This window comes from Oncorhynchus mykiss, chromosome 22, assembly GCF_057628025.1.
Source record: "Oncorhynchus mykiss isolate SJ-2025 chromosome 22, ASM5762802v1, whole genome shotgun sequence".
In the NCBI taxonomy this organism is placed as follows: Eukaryota; Metazoa; Chordata; class Actinopteri; order Salmoniformes; family Salmonidae; genus Oncorhynchus; species Oncorhynchus mykiss.
The window spans coordinates 48292151-48314175 of record NC_143043.1 but is presented as its reverse complement, the minus strand read 5'-3'; the positions used below and the strand labels follow the sequence as shown (position 1 = coordinate 48314175).

The following is a 22025-nucleotide window of genomic DNA, read 5'->3' as shown; positions in this document are numbered from 1 at the left end:
AAACTGCCACCCTTCATATGGACTGGTTTTTAGTCTACTTGCTAAATTACCTGCTAACCTTAGTGTGTGTAAAGTTCAAGCTAGCTAACATGGCTACTTAGCTAGCTAGCTAAGGTCCTCTGTATTCTGACTGTTTTGTACTCAAACTAATCTAACGATAGCTGCATCATGTAGCTACACTGCATAAACTCCACAAGATGGCCAAATGCCTTTATTTCAACTAGCTAACACTAGCTATCTAGCTAAAGCTTGATATGCAGATTGTTGACATCACAATTTAGTGGGTTTGGTTTGTAGATTATAATGATAGCTAGCTGGGTGGTAAACAGCATTTCAGGCCCAGGACCACCCCAAAAAAGTGCATCAGCTTTTACATCCGGTACAGTAACATCACAGAAACATGCATTTCTCAGGGAGATACTGGTGAAGACAATCTGATTTAGAGGGAACCTGGGGCTGTACAAGTTGTGGTGCAAACCCTAACACTGAAAGAGAGGTAAGAAATTCTATATGCATTTTTTTTTATTATGCTTCTTGATTCAATAATGATATGGTTGCTTAATCGACCAAAATAGTTAGCTATGTTTGCCTGTTCAGCACATTGCCTGCCTATATACAGCATTGATTCCTACATAGCAGTGTTGGGATTAGTTACTTGAAAAAGTTATATATTACTCGTTACATTTAACAAAAGTAACGAGTTACTTTATAATATCACTTTGTGTGGAAAATAACGCATTATATTACTTTGCATTACTTAAATGAAAGAAATCTAAATCTGCCAGAGGGAGCAATGCGAGCCATGCACACTCTACCAAACATATGCTTCTTACTAACAGAGGTTAGATCACTAGTTTCTCCTTTCATCTGTGCCGCTGCTTTCCTGCACTAGTATGCAAGTGCTGCGCTATCATGTGGGCTCCTTAATTAGCCATATACAGTACCAGTCAAAAGTTTGGACACACTTACTCATTCAAGGGTTTTTCTTTATTTTTACTATTTTCTACAGTGTAGAATAATAATGAAGGCATCAAAACTATGAAATAACACCTATGGAATCATGTAGTAACCAAAAAAGTGTTAAACAATATTTTATATTTCAGATTCTTCAAAGTAGCCACCCTTTGCCGCAATGAAAGGTTTACATACTCTTGGCATTGTCTCAACCAGCTTCACCTGGAATGCTTTTCCAAAAGTCTTGGAGTTCCCACATATGCTGAGCACTTGTTGGCTGCTTTTCCTTCACTCTGCAGTCCAACTTATCCAAAACCATCTCAACTAGTGACCATATCCCCCGTGCATCCCACAAATGCAGAGGTGTTGCTAACATTCGCGATAGCAAAATTCAATTTACAAAATAATATTAAAAAACAACAGCATTTTCGTCTTTTGAGCTTCTAGTCATGAAATCTATGCAGCCTACTCAATCACTTTTTATAGCTACTGTTTACAGGCCTCCTGGGCCATATACAGCGTTCCTCACAGAGTTCACTGAATTCCTATCAGACCTTGTAGTCATGGCAGATAATATTCACATTTTTGGTGACTTTAATATTCACATGGAAAAGTCCACAGACCCACTCCAAAAGGCATTCGGAGCCATCATCGACTCAGAGGGTTTTGTCCAACATGTCTCTGGACCTACTCACTGCCATAGTCATACTCTGGACCTAGTTTTGTCCCATGAAATAAATGTTGTGGATCTTAATGTTTTTCCTCATAATCCTGGACTATTGGACCACCATTTTATTACGTTTGCAATCGCAACAAATAATCTGCTCAGACCCGAACCAAGGATCATCAAAAGCCGTGCTATACATTCTCGGACAACCCAAAGATTCCTAGATGCCCTTTCAGACTCCCTCCACCTACCCAAGGACGTCAGAATACAAAAATCAGTTAACCACCTAGCCGAGGAACTCAATTTAAACTTGCGTAATACCCTAGATGCAGTCGCACCCCTAAAAACTAAAAACATTTGTCATAAGAAACTAGCTCCCTGGTATACAGAAAATACCCGAGCTCTGAAGCAAGCTTCCAGAAAATTGGAATAGAAATGGCGCTACACCAAACTGTCTTCCGACTAGCTTGGAAAGAAAGTACTGTGCAGTATCGAAGAGCCCTTACTGCTGCTCTATCATCCTATTTTTCCAACTAATTTGAGGAGAATAAGAACAATTGAACATGTATTTTTGATACTGTCGCAAAGCTAACTGAAAGGCAGAATTCCCCAAGAGAGGATGGCTTTCACTTCAGCAGTGATAAATTCATGAACTTCTTTGACGAAAAGATTATGATCTTTAGAAAGGAAATTACAGACTTCTCTTTAAATCTCCGTATTCCTCCAAAGCTCAGTGTCCTGAGTCTGCACAACACTGCCAGGACTTGGGATCAAGGGAGACACTCAGGTTTTTTAATACTATATCTCTTGACATGTTGATTAAAATAATCATGGCCTCTAAACCTTCAAGCTGCATACTGGACCCTATTCCAACTAAACTACTGAAAGAGCTGCTTCCTCTGCTTGGCACTACTATGTTGAAAATAATAAACGGCTCTCTATCCATCGGATGTGTACCAAACTCACCAAAAGTGGCAGTAATAAAGCCTCTCCTGAAAAATCCAAACCTTGACCCAGAAAATATATAATAAATGACCTTTTAATGGCGTCAGGCCGAGGCTCTGCATCTGTCCTCGTGCTCCTAGATCTTAGTGCTGCTTTTGATACCGTCAATCACCACATTCTTTTGGAGAGATTGGAAACCCAAATTGGTCTACACGGACAAGTTCTGGCCTGGTTTAGATCTTATCTATCAGAAAGATATCAGTTTGTCTCTGTGGATTGTTTGTCCTCTGACAAATCAACTGTACATTTCGGTGTTCCTCAAGGCTACGTTTTACGAACACTATTGTTTTCACTATATATTTTACCTCTTGGTGATGTCATTTGGAAACAAAATGTTAACTTTCAGTGCTATGCATACGGCACACAGCTGTACATTTTGATGAAACATGGTGAAGCCCCAAAATCCCCACCACCTGGAAGCCTGTGTTTTGGACATAAGGAAGTGGATGGCGGCAAATGTTCTACTTTTAAACTCGGACAAAACAGAGATGCTAGTTCTAGGTCCCAAGAAACAAAGAGATCTTCTGTTGAATCTGACAATTAATCTTGATGGTTGTTCAGTTGTCTCAAATAAAACTGTGAAGGACCTCAGCGTTCCTCTGAACCCTGATATCTCTCTTGACAAACATATCAAGACTGTTCCAAGGACAGATTTTTTCCATTTATATAACATTGCAAAAATCAAAAACTTTCTGTCCAAAAATGATGCAGAAAAATTTAACAATTTGTTTTATTTTGTTATGTAGAACAGGAGTACTTTGGCCATTTCTTATTCACTCTTCCAACTTTTCAAAAGGATGCCCAATGTAATGTTTATCCGGACTCTGGATCAGTCAGGATTGGAGTAGCCTTTTACTATTTTTTTTCCTCTTTTGTGGTCGAGCTGATTCAGATCCAAGAACCGAGGATGATGCTTCTTTCTGCTCAGGGCTAGACCCCCATGTTTTCTTTCAAAGTGAAAAAAACAACAGCAGAACTGGGGTTGCCCACAGTCTGCGAATTTCAGCTTTAAAGGGCGTCACCAGGGAAGGCATCTGTTAAGACTCTGTTTGGTCGGGTGCTTTTATGTCTCCAAACTCCTCGAACTTACGAGTGCATAGCAGTGTTTCCACTTGTTTTGCAATGCCTCAGCCAGAAATGTCAAGGCTCTCCAATAGCAAACTGCCATATTTGGGCCAGCGCAAAATACATAATCAGAATGGTTCTTAATTCAGGGACCAGACATATTGTGGAAGTAATTTAGTGCTAGTTTACCCAAGTGTTTGGGGTAAGCAGCTTGTGTTCAGGTGCGAACACTTATTGTAGTCGAATCTTACCTGCCCTTGGTGTGCCCATTCCAACACTGGTCATCATCGGTGGCATTCCCTGCTGTCAACCTGTGTGGCTTGCAGATGTCCTCAGGCAGGTTGGACCAGAACTTCTTGAACAGCTTCAGTTTCTCCTTGATGTCAATCAACTGAGCATGTGAAAGAATGAGAGGTAGATTTAACATCACACTGACTTGAGGATGATGTTACGCAAACTCATCAGGGAGGGAGGGGTACATCATATTGGGATAAAGACTGCAGTGTACACTTGCCACTTTATCATCCCATGGAACACATATATTGCAGCTAAAATAATGGTACAATTGTCAGTGTACATTCTGAGAGGATACATGTTTAAAAATGCATTTTGCCCAGAGCTCAAGGAGACAAATAACATGTGCCCTATAAAGAACTGATAAAGGCTAATGTTGAGAAAAGCTTAGTCCAGACCAGAGATACAATATTCTGTATCTCTCTCTATGGTCCAGCCCAGCACCCCACAGAGTCATCCTCAGACACATGTATATAACAACCACAACATGCTTAGTGACTTGCACCATAAACTTTGAGGGTCCTTCTAAACCACTCAAGGCAATAGAACGGCAGGACCTCAGCCATTTCACCAGCTGTCATCATTGGCAGCTCTATGGTGAGAAACATCTCGGTTCCGGGGCAAAAACCCTGTGCTACCCTGGAGCATGAGTACAGGAAATTACAAGGCATCTTCCTACCGTTTTACGACTGCTGCGGGGGGCTGGCGCTGGCGCAGTCCATGTGGGGTCAAACGGCATTAGGAGGACTAGCTCAGAACTGCTGAAAATGTTTTTTAAAGAACTGATTCTAGCTTTGAAAGATTCCAAAAAGCGGCCAATTATTTCAGGCCAGGTACCATCGCTGGGTCACGGCTGTGAAAGATTCAGCAGGCTACTGGCATTACACAGCTGGCTAAAAGGTTACTGGCATTACGCAGCTGGCTAAAAGGCTACTGTAGCTCTGTTGGTGTAGCTTTTATAGATAACTTTGTCACCCTTTGGAAACGGAGTCCATCCAAATCATCTTGGCTCATGGATCCTGTCCGTATATTTCAAGGCTGCGTTGAGACAATGACTAATCTGTGACCCAAGCCCTGCTCAGATAATCCCTAACATTGTGCCGTTGATTAGTCGTAGCGCTGCTGCAAATGTACATTGTCCCAGGGGTGTTGTCAGTCATATTGTAAGTAACCTAATGTATGTCCCTCCAACTCCCCTGAATGCTTATGTCAATCCTACAGCTATTGTCAGCAGTAATCAATCACCTACGAACCTGAGATATACTGTTAGCACTGAGGTGGTTTGCCCTTGTAGGAAGTCCACTGTCAGTCAGCTCAAACATAAATATCACTGTCATGTCTACCTCTGATAAGCCTCACAGTAAAGCAATAAAAACAATCAAGAATCGCAGAAAAGAGCTAAAAGTAGCCCACATTAACATATGTAGCCTTTAATTTACAATCTGCAGAAACTATGAGAATAGAAAGGTTCAGAACATTTGTGAAACAGCACAGTTAAAAATATATGGCAAATACAAAATCAAAACTGGATGGTATTCAGGGATAGATGGAAGGGGTTGAGTGGAGCTGAAGGATGGGACTAAAAACAACAAGATAACTAATGTAAAATATACTGTGTCCATAAAATGTATATAAGTTCAGAATTTATGTGAATCGGCACAGTAAAGAATATATGGCAAATAGAAATCAAATCTGGATGGTCTTCAGAGATGGGATTCAAAACATGCAAACGATAACTATTGTGAAATGGGGGGGGGGGGGGATAAAAATATATATATGGGGGTTGGAAATGATGCAGACAATTACATTGATGAAAGCTAATCTATCCACAATATTAAAGCTGATCTACCCACTAAAAAAAACACAGAAACATATGTAGCCTAAAAAACAAGGTCCATGAAATCGATAACTTGCTAATAACAGATAACATCATTCATCACAAAGCCCACTGATACTGCCAACTACTTGAATTATTTTTTTCCTTGGCAAGATTAGCAAATTTAGGCATGACAACAAATTCTGAACCTACACATCCATGCATAACTGACCAAATTATGAAAGACAAACATTGTAATTTTGAATTCCGTAAAGTGAGTGTGGAAGAGGTGAACAAATTGTTGTCTATCAACAATGACAAGCCACCGGGGTCTGACAATCTGGATGGAACATTACTGAGAATGATAGTGGATGATATTGCCACTCCCATTTGCCATCTCTTCAATCTTAGCCTAATGGACAGTGTGTGCACTCAGGCCTGGAGGGAAGCAAAAGTAATTCCGCTACCCAAGAATAGCAAAGCACCTTTTACTGCCTCAAACAGCTGACCAATTAGCCTGTTACCAACCCTTGTAAAAAAAAGTAAACTTTTGTGTTTGACCAGATACAATGCTATTTCACAGTAAACCAATTAACAAAAGATTTTCAGCATGCTTATAGGGAAGGGCATTTAAGATGTAACCACTTACACAAATGGCTGATAATTGGCTGAGGTAAATAATAAAACGATTGTTTTGTTAGAGTTCAGTGCAGCTTTTGACATTATTGATCATAATCTGCTGCTAGAAAAACATATGTGTTATGGCTTTACATCCCCTACTCTACTGTGGACCAAGAGTTACCTGTCTAACAGAACACTAGGTGTGTTCTTTAATGGAAGCCTCTCCAACATTGTCCAGGTAGGGTCAGGAATTCCCCAGGGCAGCTGTCTAGGCCCCTTACTTTTTTCAATCTCTTCTAATGACCTACCACTGTCTCGGAGTAAAGCCTGTGTGTCTATCTATGTATGCTGATGACTCAACACTGTACACGTAAGCTACCACAGCAAGTGAAATCACTGCAGTCAGTTTCAGAATGGGTGGCAAGAAATGAGTTAGTCCTAAATATTTCTAAAACTAAAAGCATTGTATTTGGGACAAATCATTCACTACACCCGAATTATGTGGAAATTGAACAAGTTGAGGAGACTAAACTGCTTGGTGTAACCCTGAATAGTAAACTGTTGTGGTCAAAACATACTGATGCAAAGGTAGCTAAGATGGGGAGAGGTCTGTCTGTGATAAAGCGCTGCTACAGCATGCCTTCTTGACATTGCTATCAAACAACAAGTCCTACAGGCCCTAGTTTTGTGGCACCTGGACTTACTGTCCTGTCCTATGGTCAGGTGTCACAAAGAGGGACATACGCAAATTACAATTGGCCAAGAACAGAGCAGCACGACTGGCCCTTAAATGTACACGGAGATCCAACATGAATAACATGCATGTCAATCTCCCCTGGCTCACTTTATCACATTATTTGTGAGAGGTATTGACGTGTTGAATGCACCGAGCTGTCTGTTTAGGCGACTAGCACACATGCTCAGACACCCATGCATACCCCCACAAAATATGCCGCCAAGGCCAATACACAGTACTACATAGAGCCATGACAACATGGAACATTATTCCATATCACGTAACTCAGGAAGGCAGTAAAGTCAGATATTTTTTTTAAATAAAACTACACCTTGTGGAACAGTATGGACTGTGAAGAGACACACACAGGCACAGACCCACGCGCACACACACACACACGCTAACACACGCACTCTATACACACGCACATTTGGATTTTGTATTGTAAATATGTTGTAGTAATGTGTAGGGAAGTGTAATGTTTTAACTCTGATGTAAATTGCCTTAAAATGGCTGGACCCCAGGAAGAATAGCTGCTGCCTTTGCACAAACCAATTGGGGATCCATAATAAATCCCAGGAAGAGTTGCTGCTGCCTTGGCAGGAACTAACAGGGATCTATAATAAATACAAATAGCTGGATGTTGTTTTTAAAATGTTTGGATTTACGTGTTTCACAAAAGCTGAAGGGAAACCTGATAACATCAGGGTGTTCCCATTATCTGTCTGCAGGTTAAATTGTAGTGAACCTGTAGTTGAACATGAAAAGGTGCAGAACTTACAGTGGGGTCGCCGCCACTGCTTTTGAGGTGTTCATCCTGTCACACGGATGCCAAAGCACTTTAGCAGCTCTGATACTGCTGCCCAGAGGGGTCAGGACTCCACTCAGAGCACTAACATCACTGGCCATATTTAACTACACCACACAACTGACTGCATCAGGATAGCACACTTCTGGTTACGACATGATGCCATGTGTGTTATTTCATAGTTTTGATGTCTTCACTATTATTCTGCAATGTAGAAAATAGTAAAAAAATAAAATAAAGATAAAGCCTTGAATGAGTAGTTGATCTAAAACGTTTAGTGTTTATATATCTGCGTCATTGTATGTTACAAAGGAGAGGTAAACATCGATCTCATGTGATCCCAATTGAAACAAAAAACAGAGATTACATTGACATACCACTGACTCCTCCCCCATATTAAGTGGACCACGATTCCCTTGTGACAGATGATCTGAGGAACTGAACGGGGCTGTGTTGGTGAGGGCCTGTGTGGCGAGGGGCTGTGTTGGTGAGGGCCTGTGTGGCGAGGGGCTGTGTTGGTGAGGGGGCTGTGTGGGTGGCTGGATGGTGTAAAGAGGAGATAAGAGATTAATTTTGTCCAGTCTGTATTACAGAGCTTTGACAATAAATGAGGGCTTTAGCTTTATGTTCTGTAAAACAAAAGCAATTAATGTGTTTAATGGGAGTTTAATGGCATAGACATGAAAATATGACAAGGCTCCAGATTTAACTGGCTTTTAGAGTAGTTAGATATTCTTATTGATTTAGGGGGTGATATAGTCACACAATTCAGTTTCATAACAAAATAACTGAATACATTAAGTATGTATTTATTTTATATAAATGTAAAGAGATTGCAATGTCGTATCTGTCCCATTATAGCGTCTGGGAGCATACGGGCAGTGACATTGAGGCCATCTCCATTTTGAAGTAGTCCATGTTCTTCTTCTATTACTACTTGGAGTTGGTAAACAAACTGTAAGGGTGTGCAGTATACTGCCATCTAGAGAGTGTTGTTGGAACAGGTATAAAGCCATTGTTGGCTATTTACTACCACCTGCAGTTATGGAATGTTTGCTCACGAGTATAATTCATTGGCTGACTCTGCTGATAACCGAGATGGGATTATGTAATCCTTCCTTAAACCATAGGAAGTCCCACCAAGTTGACTACTTCAAAATGGTAAAACTGGCTTTTGGGCACTAGAGTACTCTATGCATCTCTATGATTTATTGATAGCCCTCATTCTAGGAACATTTCAATATATAACTGATATTCCTACAGAGCGAACAAAGACCATCTCCAGAGAGAGAAAATGTCCTTTTATACCATCTAAATGGAATTTGACTTTTATTTTCTACCTCACCTTCAAATAATTCAGCACACCCAAGGAGTGAGAATAAATAAAGAGGAAGGGAGAGTGTGCTTTTTCACAAGTAGACCAGATGCAATTTACTTCTATAAGCTGTTTTTGGCTATCTGAGTCAGTCTCCATCTTTATTCTGCATTCCCTATGAATAAATAAAATGGTATGAGGACTGCATCAATAAGCTGATACAGGCAGGCTGGCGATATGACCACTAGATGGCAGTCCATCTCTGAGAAATTGAAGGTGTGTGTGTGGCAGTGTTTCCCAAAACTCGGTCCTCGGGACCCCAAGGGGTGGACGTTTAGTTTTTTTACAATAACACTACACAGCTGATTGAAATAATGAACTAGTCATCAAGCTTAATGCAGACAGTATTAAGCAAAAAACAAAATGTGCACCCCTTGGGTCCCGAGGACCGAGTTTGGGAAATGCTGGTGTGTGTGAGTGTTAGAGAGTGAGACCATCTAAACCTAACATACTGTACCAGACATTATATATTACTGTATACACACATGCACACACATAAACACAGGTACGCGCACACACACACACAAACAAACAAATAATCAATTTTAAAAAGTATGGATTATGCAAATGGTATTCATAGTTAATACTCATGCAGAAAAATAAACAAGACCACACTTTAAACTGTTCTGCCTCTTGCCCTGTTAATATGCCATGGGAATTGGAGTATCTGGACCAGCAAGTGATAAAGCATATGTAACCAATTTGTATTATGGCAAAAATATCTTTAGGTAAAATGCAGAGATACATAAAGATCCTCAGCATGTAAAGTAGAGCACATCATCTCAGCTCTCCATAGCGCCACAAACACTGGGGAGGAAGTTTGTATTCTCTAGTGTATGCAAAGAAAGTGGAGGCTGAGAAGCACTGACTGACAGGTACAGTATGTGCAGGTTGTCAATGAGGAGGGAATATTGAGAAGAGATAGAGAGAGAACGAGAGAGACTGTGATCGAGAGAGAGACAGAGAGACAGAAAGACAGAGAAAGACAGAGAAACTAAGATTATGTTCACAGTAGGAGATATTCCCATTCAAATCAAAAGCGTACAAACTAACATGGCAAACATCCTAGAAGCATCAGGTTGTTGAAATAGATGAAAATACCCCTTGGGAAATTAACACTTTCTGTCTTCTCTAACATCCACCACCGACAAATGTGTAGCCACAGGACATTAAAGGCGTGATTATTAAAACTGGTCCTCTGATTAGGATTGAGAAGTGATCACAGTGAAGACAGACTTATGTTTATCTACTCATTTCCTTTTATTTGCCACTTTTATGAGCACAATTACATGTTGCACTACAAAAAACGGAAAATGTGCCATTATATATGAGCTGGGTGTTAAATGGATAGCTGGCAGCATTCCCTGTCGAGGAAATAAATACAGTGCAAATCGCAGGTTGACATTTATTGTCATGAAACTTGCCCTGGAGGCAGAGCTGACTGATTTCCACTTGATGGGCCGGCTGCAGACTCAAAATTGGCTATACTGTAAAAATTCATGATATTTAAAAAAATATTTAAAAAAGTATAGCTTTTTCGTCTTAATTTAAGGTTAGGTTTAGGCATTAGGATTAGCAGTGTGGTTAAGGTTAGGGTTAAGGTTAAAATCACATTTTATGGCTTTGTGGCTGTGCTAGCTAGAGACCACTCTGCAGAGCTGCGTCTAGAACAACATTCATGATGAAAAACGCTAACCTGTGTACAAATCACTGTAGACTTCATTTGCCAACCTACAGTCTGATTTATGGTGGTAATAATGTCCAGGGTATTTAATAAAGAATATATCATAACAGTCATCAAGAGAGTACTGTTACTGTTCAGAGTTTCTGTATTTTACTAGCTAATCTCACTGTGGGGTCTTTTTTTAGGTAAAAGAAAACCCAGGACTACCCTAACAAAGAGCCTGGGCTTGTCTCTCTGCTTCTGAACTAATATGTACATTCTGTTTAATGCATCATGCCATCTATAATCCATCGCTCTTCAAAGCACAGAGCAGTCCTTTAAGCCAATGACAGAATATTTAGAATACCTCCAGAGGACACATGCGTGCTGATTGCACCGACATGCAGGGATGGCCACAGAACCTGACAAACAGGGAACAACTTCATTGGGAAATGTGAAAGTGTTTCAGGATTGCTGGGTACCGAGGCTTTCTGAATTTCAAATGACATTTCAGGTATCACTTGTTTGTATTCATATAGTGAAATAGCATACCGTTGCCACCAAGCTTTTCACATAAAGGTCATGTTAAAAAAGGAAAGTGTTATGGTTTGGACAGAATAATGTGCGAAAACATTGAAGATGAAACATGAAATTAAACAGAGAAGATCAAATGCTGCAGCAGAGTCCAGCCTTGTCTGCTGCCTACTCTCCCTCCCTGTCCTGAGTCATACATCTCTCTCTCTACAATTCTCTCTTCCACTCCCTCTCCCTGCAGCTGTCTGCAGGCAGATTACCAGTGGGAAACCAGCAGGTCTAACTAATGGATGTAAACAGCAGTACTGGGGATTAATCCAGCTGTAAACATGATTAAAAAGGAGGCTGTAATGTGCTAATGTTGGCTGTAAATAACATACACACTACCTGTCATCCAGGGACATGACTTTACTTTTAAACTCAACTAAAGTGCCTTCAAAATTCAAAGCAGTGTGTTCCAAATCAAACATGTCGTACAGACTCTATTTTCTCATTGTGGGAAATAATTGGGCGGACAGAATACTTACAGATGATTATCACTACCTAGGCTACAACGGTAAAAAAATAAAATGTAAACTTAGAATATCTGTGTGTATTGATAAAAATGACACCTGCCTTATCACTCTTCTGTCACCTCTGTTGGGGGTGTTCAGATGCCCTTGCCTCCAGATCTAAATCTGACGTTTCACCGGCTCCGAAGCCAAAGTCCCCCTCCTCCCCTGGCTGCTGTACAATGCTGCCAGGCCTCATAACCAATCTCTAAACTGTCTACTGGATGAAGAAAGACCAAGGGGACTAAACTACATGACCAAATGTCAATGTCCACTGGCTGTCAGACTGCTGAGGTCAGATGTGTTAAAAGGGGTCATGCCCTCAAGTGATTCAGCGCTGCGTTAATTAAACATATTTTCGTTCCAATTTTCTCATCTCTAAACCCTTAGTGTCTTTAATGTCACTTACAAAGTCCACATTGATGATAAATCAGCTGTTAATTATGGGTTTTCTAAATGAATAACAAAGGATGTCATCAACTGCGTATAAAAGCTATCGTTCAGTCACAACACTGCTAGTAAATGAGTCTAATCATAGCCTGTACAGAAGGTCTGGCCGCAGAAACAACAAGGGGCAGAGAACACCATGATCAAATTATTTTCCATGGCAACAGTCGCTACTGTCTGCATTTAAATAGGTTTTCATTTTAAATGCTGTATTCTAGCTGCATCTCAATTACAGTACAGAGATGACGGAGTCTGCTCTCTCTGCACCTGCTATACACATAGTCTCTGACTATGACCAACACTGAGATGGAATGGTTGCCCCCCTGACACACATATCTCTGTCCACAGCTAAATTAATATTTCAGCTTGCTCATCAGACTCTACGCTACTGCATTGGGCAACACTGCTGGTTCTATCTACCAGTAGAGACTGATTCAAGCCTGGGATAAGGGCTGAATTAGACAGCCCTGCCCTTTGACAAGGTTGCTAAAATATATATTACAGTACCTGTTACAGTACCGTATTCAACAAAAGTGAAATCTAAACAATCTTAGAAAACCATACCTATGCTTTTGAAGACTGCAGATGTCCTTGTCCCCTGTTCCCTAGTCATTCTCCATTCTCCGCCTCCAGTGTTAGAGAATGGTGGCGGTGCTGTGAGGCCCTGTGGGTGTGTGTCCCTCGACACGGCTATTTAATCACTGGTGTCTATCACCTCATAAACCCTTCCTCCTGGGCCTGGGTATCCTCATAAACAGCACAGCTTCTCAACCACGACACACCATCTGTTCCCAAACCCACTCTGCATATTAAAAATCTAGAACAAAAATAATATTGGCACCCCAAAAAATACACATACTGAGTAAATGACCTCTGTGATTGTGTTTTGAACAAGACTTTCCACAATAAGAGAGAGAGTGTGTGTGTGTGTGTGTGTGTGTGTGTGTCCTTGAAGGAGAACTGCTGTATCTGACAGGTGACAGGGTTCACTGCTTAGAGCAGGCAGTGGATGTGTGGGGCTCATTTCACCCTAATCAATAACAATCAACAGAGGGCAAATATAAACATGTTTCCCCTCTGTGACCCCTAAAATAGAACAAACAGCTGTTTATGCTTCCAGGTTATGCAGAGACAGGATGGATACACCTGAACAGTTCTTCAATCCTACTCGAGTCAGGAAATGACACGGTCACTCTTTACAGTAACTTCAAAGGGTCGTTTGTATCATAAAACTATAGCCTACTGCAGTACACTCACTTGCAAGAAACAAAATGAAACTTCCAAATCACAAAAAAACTGATGCCATTGGCAAACGGCCATCCATTATTGTAAAGAGAATATCTTGGTGAGTAATATCATAACTGTATTTCGGGAAACAATAGGGAGAAAGTTAGCTGTCATCCGCAGCATTCTGAACTTGTCGCATTGTATCAGCAGTACTCTGAAATTGGATTTGAATAAAGTGCTTCAATCAATGCCAAACTGTGGCGAATTTGTGGTACTCTGGTATACTGTTTTCCAATGGCTACAAGATAAAAGCATTTGGAAGCCATTGACTATTTATCCATGCTGCAATAGGTGGAGGCCTATCATCCTGCAGCTCCAGCCCTCTAGCTCCTGCCACACCCCCACAATTCAGTCTCAGCAGCCCAAGTCCTACCCCCCGGCTCCAGCCATGAACCCAGCTGCCCTAAATCCGAGTAGCCCCAGCCCTATGCAGCCACAGCCCTATGCTGTCTCAACCCTATGCAGCCTCAACCCTATGCAGCCTCAGCCCTATGCAGCCTCAGCCCTATGCAGCCTCAGCCCTATGCAGCCTCAGCCCTATGCAGCCTCAGCCCTATGCAGCCTCAGCCCTATGCAGCCCCATGCAGCCTCAGCCCCATGCAGCCTCAGCCCTATGCAGCCCCAGCCCTATGCAGCCCCATGCAGCCTCAGCCCCATGCAGCCCCATGCAGCCTCAGCCCCATGCAGCCCCATGCAGCCTCAGCCCTATGCAGCCCCATGCAACCTCAGCCCCATGCAGCCCCATGCAGCCTCAGCCCTATGCAGCCCCAGCCCTATACAGCCCCACCCCCATGCAGCCTCAGCCCTACGCAGCCTCAGCCCTATGCAGCCCCAGCCCTATGCAGCCCCAGCCCTATGCAGCCCCATGCAGCCCCAGCCCTATGCAGCCCCAGCCCTATGCAGCCCCATGCAGCCTCAGCCCCATGCAGCCCCAGCCCTATGCAGCCCTATGCAGCCTCAGCCCTACGCAGCCTCAGCCCTATGCAGCCCTATGCAGCCCTATGCAGCCTCAGCCCTATGCAGCCTCAGCCCTATGCAGCTTCAGCCCCATGCAGCCTCAGCCCTATGCAGCCTCAGCCTTATGCAGCCTCAGCCCTATGCAGCCCCAGCCACCCTGCCTCGGTTCCCTAGAGTCCTGATTACGTCTCTGGATTAAATCTGCCACGAGCGGAAGGCTATGATTTAACACAGAGATCCCAGCATGGGGGTGGTGTGTCCCGCCTGTGTATCATTCCAATACCTAAGAGTGATGGCACCATGCGTCTGTGACAGCCCCGTCTTTGTGACTGTTATTACAATGCTTCCCGGCAGCAGCACATACTTGACGTGAGGGCGAGAGTCTTATTGTCATTCAAATGGACCTATTATTTTGAGGTTGATTTGATTTAACTTTGGAACTGTGGGGGAAAAAAATGAAGCAGGATGTTTCTCAGTGTTACGGTTGAGAGGATAAAACAGAGACAAGCAAGGCTACAGAACAATGGACATGAAAACTGTGTTACCACTCACAAGGTCTCCACATACTGTATATCAACTCTTGGGAATGTGCAATCCTCCAGTTTCGTCAAGGGGATAGCACCCGTAGAGCAACGGTGAAACAACAACTCATATCTACAGAATAACGGCGATCGACTTTGACCATGATCCAGTGCCTCTTCAATTACAGTAGAAGAAACAAACAGTACAGTTATGACTGGTGTCAGGTGTTATTTATGGTGACAATAAACTGCTGTTTTGATTACATTTCCAAATATATATTGAATTGTGGCGTTTATTTCTAAAATACCTTGAGGAGTTTTTACTCTATTCAACACGTCAGTATACTTGCATGAGATAAATCCTTTAAACATCATTTCATGTTGCTGTGTTTCCATCTTGTTACTTCTCTAGATCCTGAAATAGCTGTGATAGTGCCGTTTCAGGGGACGCATAATTACCTGTTAATGGCTTCTCTCTCAAAGGGATCATTTGCTCAAGTTCCATCAAAGACAAATCAGCCTTCTCTCTCTGAGGGATAATTTGTTCAAGTGCCATCACAGACAAATCAGGCCGCTTCTTTCTCATCTCTAAACCTTCACGGATAGATAATAACGCTGAGAGGACAGGACAAGACCAAATGCATACTGCCTGAAGAAACCAATGCTTTACAAGGTAGTGTGTTATAGTGTACCATGTTCAACTAATGAAAGAAATACAGTATGTTTGTGCTCTGAAAATATAGCACCAAACCTACTGTATTAACATACAGTATGTCACTGTGCAGTAAACGTTGCTCTGTCCACTCTGTGTAAAGTACCCACGTTGTTCATCCCTCTTGCTTGCAGGTTCCAGGGGGAGTGTATTAACAAAGGGGGGCGAACAGGAACCAACAACCAAGTGACTTCTTTCAATTAGTTGCTGTTATCACAGCTATTTTACCCACAGTCAAATTGACCCAGCATGCCGTATTCAGAGTAGCCCCATTATACATATCCTGCCGAATACCCTGGGCTCAGTCCCTGAGCGACTAGGCAGTTAGGCAATATACTTTATCATGGTGCACTCCATTTATCAAACAGGGATCCCTTGGGGAGGTAAAATGACAGAATATTGATGAAATGGTTGTAAGTTTGTGGAAGAGATTTGCCCTAGGCTAGGACTGGAGAAGTAGTTAAGCGAGAGGAGATGATTAAAGGGAAACTCGGAGCAATCACGGGCCGTCCCTTCCCCGGCTGGGCCGTCCCTCCTCCGTCTGGGCCGTCCCTCCTCCGGCTGGGCCGTCCCTCCCCCGGCTGGGCCGTCCCTTCCCCGGCTGGGCCGTCCCTCCCCCGGCTGGGCCGTCCCTCCTCCGGCTGGGCCGTCCCTCCCCCGGCTGGGCTGTCCCTCCCCCGGCTGGGCCCGACTCCCCCGGCTGGGCCGTCCCTCCCCCGGCTGGGCCGTCACTCCCCCGGCTGGGCCGTCACTCCCCCGGCTGGGCCTTAACTCCCCCGGCTGGGCCGTCCCTCCCCCGGCTGGGCCGTCCCTCCCCCGGCTGGGCCGTCCCTCCCCCGGCTGGGCCGTCCCTCCCCCGGCTGGGCCGCCCCTCCCCCGGCTGGGCCGTCCCTCCCCCGGCTGGGCCCGACTCCCCCGGCTGGGCCGTCCCTCCCCCGACTGGGCCGTCCCTCCCCCGGTTGGGCCGTCCCTCCCCCGACTGGGCCGTCCCTCCCCCGGCTGGGCCGTCCCTCCCCCGGCTGGGCCGTCACTCCCCCGGCTGGGCCGTCACTCCCCCGGCTGGGCCGTCACTCCCCCGGCTGGGCCGTCACTCCCCCGGTTGGGCCGTCCCTCCCCCGGCTGGGCCGTCCCTCCCCCGGTTGGGCCGTCCCTCCCCCGGCTGGGCCGTCCCTCCCCCGGCTGGGCCGTCCCTCCCCCGGCTGGGCCGTCCCTCCCCCGGCTGGGCCGTCCCTCCCCCGGCTGGGCCGTCCCTCCCCCGGCTGGGCCGTCCCTCCCCCGGCTGGGCCGTCCCTCCCCCGGCTGGGCCGTCCCTCCCCCGGCTGGGCCGTCCCTCCCCCGGCTGGGCCGTCACTCCCCCGGCTGGGCCGTCACTCCCCCGGCTGGGCCGTTACTCCCCCGGCTGGGCCGTACCTCCCCCGGCAACACCATTAGTTAAGATGAAGGAATGATCCACAGATGGAGATCCAGCTAACAGGAGACCAGGAGGAACTTGGTGTGAAGATGCACCAAAATGAATCATGCCAATCTGTTCCGCCAAGTATTACATTAAATATCTGCATATTAATAGCCATATTTATTTTTCAAATTACATGCAGTTAGTTTCAAGTTATGTGCAGAGGTTATTGGTACTGTCCAATTCAGGGCCCCCTGAGTGGCACAGCGGTCTAAGGCTCTGCATCGAAGTGCTAGAGGCGTCACTACAGACCCTGGTTCGATTCCAGGCTGTATCACAACCGGCTGTGATTGGGAGGCCCATAGGGCGGCGCACAATTAACCCAGAGTTGTCCGGGTCAGGGTTTGGCCGGGGTAGGCCAACTTGTGTTTGTGGTAGGTGGGTGGTAGTGGTGGTAGTGGTATGTTTGTCTGGAGATGGGAAGGAATGTGTTATTTGGAAACACTCCTATGAGAACATAACTGTTCACATCTCCAAACAGAGTGGCATCCTGACATGGTTGTGGAGCCATGGCTGTTCAGCTGTTCACGTCTCCAAACAGAGTGGCATCCTGACATGGTTGTGGAGCCATGGCTGTTCAGCTGTTCACATCTCCAAGCAGAGTGGCATCCTGACATGGTTGTGGAGCCATGGCTGTTCACATCTTCAAACAGAGTGGCATCCTGACATGGTTGTGGAGCCATGGCTGTTCACATCTCCAAACAGAGTGGCATCCTGACATGGTTGTGGAGCCATGGCTGTTCAGCTGTTCACGTCTCCAAACAGAGTGGCATCCTGACATGGTTGTGGAGCCATGGCTGTTCAGCTGTTCACATCTCCAAGCAGAGTGGCATCCTGACATGGTTGTGGAGCCATGGCTGTTCAGCTGTTCACATCTCCAAGCAGAGTGGCATCCTGACATGGTTGTGGAGCCATGGCTGTTCACGTCTCCTAGCAGAGTGGCATCCTGACATGGTTGTGGAGCCATGGCTGTTCACGTCTCCAAGCAGAGTGGCATCCTGACATGGTTGTGGCGCTATGGCTGTTCACGTCTCCAAGCAGAGTGGCATCCTGACATGGTTGTGGAGCCATGGCTGTTCACGTCTCCAAGCAGAGTGGCATCCTGACATGGTTGTGGAGCCATTGCTGTTCACGTCTCCAAGCAGAGTGGCATCCTGACATGGTTGTGGAGCCATGGCTGTTCACGTCTCCAAGCAGAGTGGCATCCTGACATGGTTGTGGAGCCATGGCTGTTCATGTCTCCAAGCAGAGTGGCATCCTGACATGATTGTGGAGCCATGGCTGTTCAGCTGTTCACATCTCCAAACAGAGTGGCATCCTGACATGGTTGTGGAGCCATGGCTGTTCAGCTGTTCACGTCTCCAAGCAGAGTGGCATCCTGACATGGTTGTGGAGCCATGGCTGTTCAGCTGTTCACATCTCCAAACAGAGTGGCATCCTGACATGGTTGTGGAGCCATGGCTGTTCAGCTGTTCACGTCTCCAAGCAGAGTGGCATCCTGACATGGTTGTGTAGCCATGGCTGTTCACGTCTCCGAGCAGAGTGGCATCCTGACATGGTTGTGGAGCCATGGCTGTTCACGTCTCCAAGCAGAGAGGCATCCTGACATGGTTGTGGAGCCATGGCTGTTCATGTCTCCAAGCAGAGTGGCATCCTGACATGGTTGTGGAGCCATGGCTGTTCAGCTGTTCACGTCTCCAAGCAGAGTGGCATCCTGACATGGTTGTGGAGCCATGGATGTTCACGTCTCCAAGCAGAGTGGCATCCTGACATGGTTGTGGAGCCATGGCTGTTCACGTCTCCAAGCAGAGAGGCATCCTGACATGGTTGTGGAGCCATGGCTGTTCATGTCTCCAAGCAGAGAGGCATCCTGACATGGTTGTGGAGCCATGGCTGTTCACGTCTCCAAGCAGAGTGGCATCCTGACATGGTTGTGGAGCCATGGCTGTTCAGTTGTTCACATCTCCAAGCAGAGTGGCATCCTGACATGGTTGTGGAGCCATGGCTGTTCAGCTGTTCACATCTCCAAGCAGAGTGGCATCCTGACATGGTTGTGGAGCCAAGGCTGTTCAGCTGTTCACGTCTCCAAGCAGAGTGGCATCCTGACATGGTTGTGGAGCCATGGCTGTTCAGCTGTTCACATCTCCAAACAGAGTGGCATCCTGACATGGTTGTGGAGCCATGGCTGTTCAGCTGTTCACCTCTCCAAGCAGAGTGGCATCCTGACATGGTTGTGGAGCCATGGCTGTTCACGTCTCCAAGCAGAGTGGCATCCTGACATGGTTGTGGAGCCATGGCTGTTCACGTCTCCAAGCAGAGTGGCATCCTGACATGGTTGTGGAGCCATGGCTGTTCACGTCTCCAAGCAGAGTGGCATCCTGACATGGTTGTAGAGCCATGGCTGTTCAGCTGTTCACGTCTCCAAGCAGAGTGGCATCCTGACATGGTTGTGGAGCCATGGCTGTTCACGTCTCCAATCAGAGTGGCATCCTGACATGGTTGTGGAGCCATGGCTGTTCACGTCTCCAAACAGAGTGGCATCCTGACATGGTTGTGGAGCAATGGCTGTTCAGCTGTTCACATCTCCAAACAGAGTGGCATCCTGACATGGTTGTGGAGCCATGGCTGTTCACGTCTCCAAGCAGAGTGGCATCCTGACATGGTTGTGGAGCCATGGCTGTTCACGTCTCCAAGCAGAGTGGCATCCTGACATGGTTGTGGAGCAATGGCTGTTCAGCTGTTCACATCTCCAAACAGAGTGGCATCCTGACATGGTTGTGGAGCCATGGCAGTTCACGTCTCCATGCAGAGTGGCATCCTGACATGGTTGTGGAGCCATGGCTGTTCAGCTGTTCACATCTCCAAACAGAGTGGCATCCTGACATGTTTGGGAATAGAAATAGCTTTCTTCCCTCTGTCACTAGACACAGTTCTGAGAGTGCATGGTGCCATGCTGTCTTTCTGCTGTTTGGCACACAGCTCATCCCCTCCCCTCGTTTCACAATATCATCAATTAGTGGATAGCTAATTCAATAAATAAAATACAAGAAAACACCACAACTATGTTGTAGAGGAAATGATATTATATTATAAACTATTATAGAGTATTATAGAATGTGTATACATTTGACTATTTGAATTCTGAATTCTACAATGAGAGACAAAAGACTAGTATCCCCCATCTCCTCATCTCATCCTGTGATAGAAACATGGTGATAGTACCACGCTGGTAGAAACATGGTGATAGTACCACGCTGGTAGAACCATGGTGATAGTACCACGCTGGTAGAACCACGGCGATAGTACCACGCTGGTAGAACCACGGCGATAGTACCATGCTGGTAGAACCACGGCGATAGTACCACGCTGGTAGAACCACAGCGATAGTACCACGCTGGTAGAACCACGGCGATTGTACCATGCTGGTAGAACCATGGTGATAGTACCACGCTGGTAGAACCACGGCGATAGTACCACGCTGGTAGAACCACGCCGATAGTACCACGGCGATAGTACCATGCTGGTAGAACCACGGCGATAGTACCACGCTGGTAGAACCATGGTGATAGTACCATGCTGGTAGAACCATGGTGATAGTACCACGGCGATAGTACCACGCTGGTAGAACCATGGTGATAGTACCACGGCGATAGTACCACGGCGATAGTACCACGGCGATAGTACCATGCTGGTAGAACCACGACGATAGTACCACGGCAATAGTACCACGGCGATAGTACCACGGCGATAGTACCACGGTGATAGTATCATGCTGGTAGAACCACGGCGATAGTACCACGGCGATAGTACCACGGTGATAGAACCACAGCGATAGTACCACGGTGATAGTACCATGCTGGTAGAACCACGGCGATAGTACCACGGTGATAGTACCATGCTGGTAGAACCACGGCGATAGTACCACGGTGATAGAACCAAGGCGATAGTACCACGGCGATAGTACCACGGCGATAGTACCACGGCGATAGTACCATGCTGGTAGAACCACGGCGATAGTACCACGGTGATAGAACCACGGAGATAGTACCACGGTGATAGTACCATGCTGGTAGAACCACGGTGATAGTACCATGCTGGTAGAACCACGGCGATAGTACCACGGTGATAGAACCACGGCGATAGTACCACGGCGATAGTACCACGGCGATAGTACCACGCTGGTAGAACCACGGCGATAGTACCACGCTGGTAGAACCACGGCGATAGTACCACGATGATAGTACCATGCTGGTAGAACCACGGCGATAGTACCATGCTGGTAGAACCATGCTGATTGAAACATTTGCTAACTAGTCACCTGTTTTTTTCATCCTCATTTCCCTGGAAACGGCCTGGCAAATTATTTAGCATACAAGTGGCTCTAAAGGCCTTGAAGAAAACACTAAACCACTTGTGTCAAACCCATTGTGATTCGCAATATTCTGAATGCAGTCTCGGGTGGTTATCCAAGATTGCTGGTATTTGTCAGGCTACCATTTTTCAACCATTACATTTGTATGCTTGAGTACCGCCCTCCGTTCAGAGATTCCTAAATACAC

General features: G+C 45.5%; 1 protein-coding gene across 1 annotated transcript in view; it reads right to left on the bottom strand.

Annotated features, from left to right (window-relative positions):
- LOC110501901 (glypican-6) overlaps positions 1–22025 on the bottom strand; it is a 161780-nt gene that overhangs the window by 7438 nt on the left and 132317 nt on the right. Inside the window, exon 7 of the mRNA XM_036959354.2 lies at positions 3943–4082. Coding sequence (XP_036815249.2) covers positions 3943–4082 — 140 coding nt within the window. The remainder of the gene's footprint in view (positions 1–3942; positions 4083–22025) is intronic.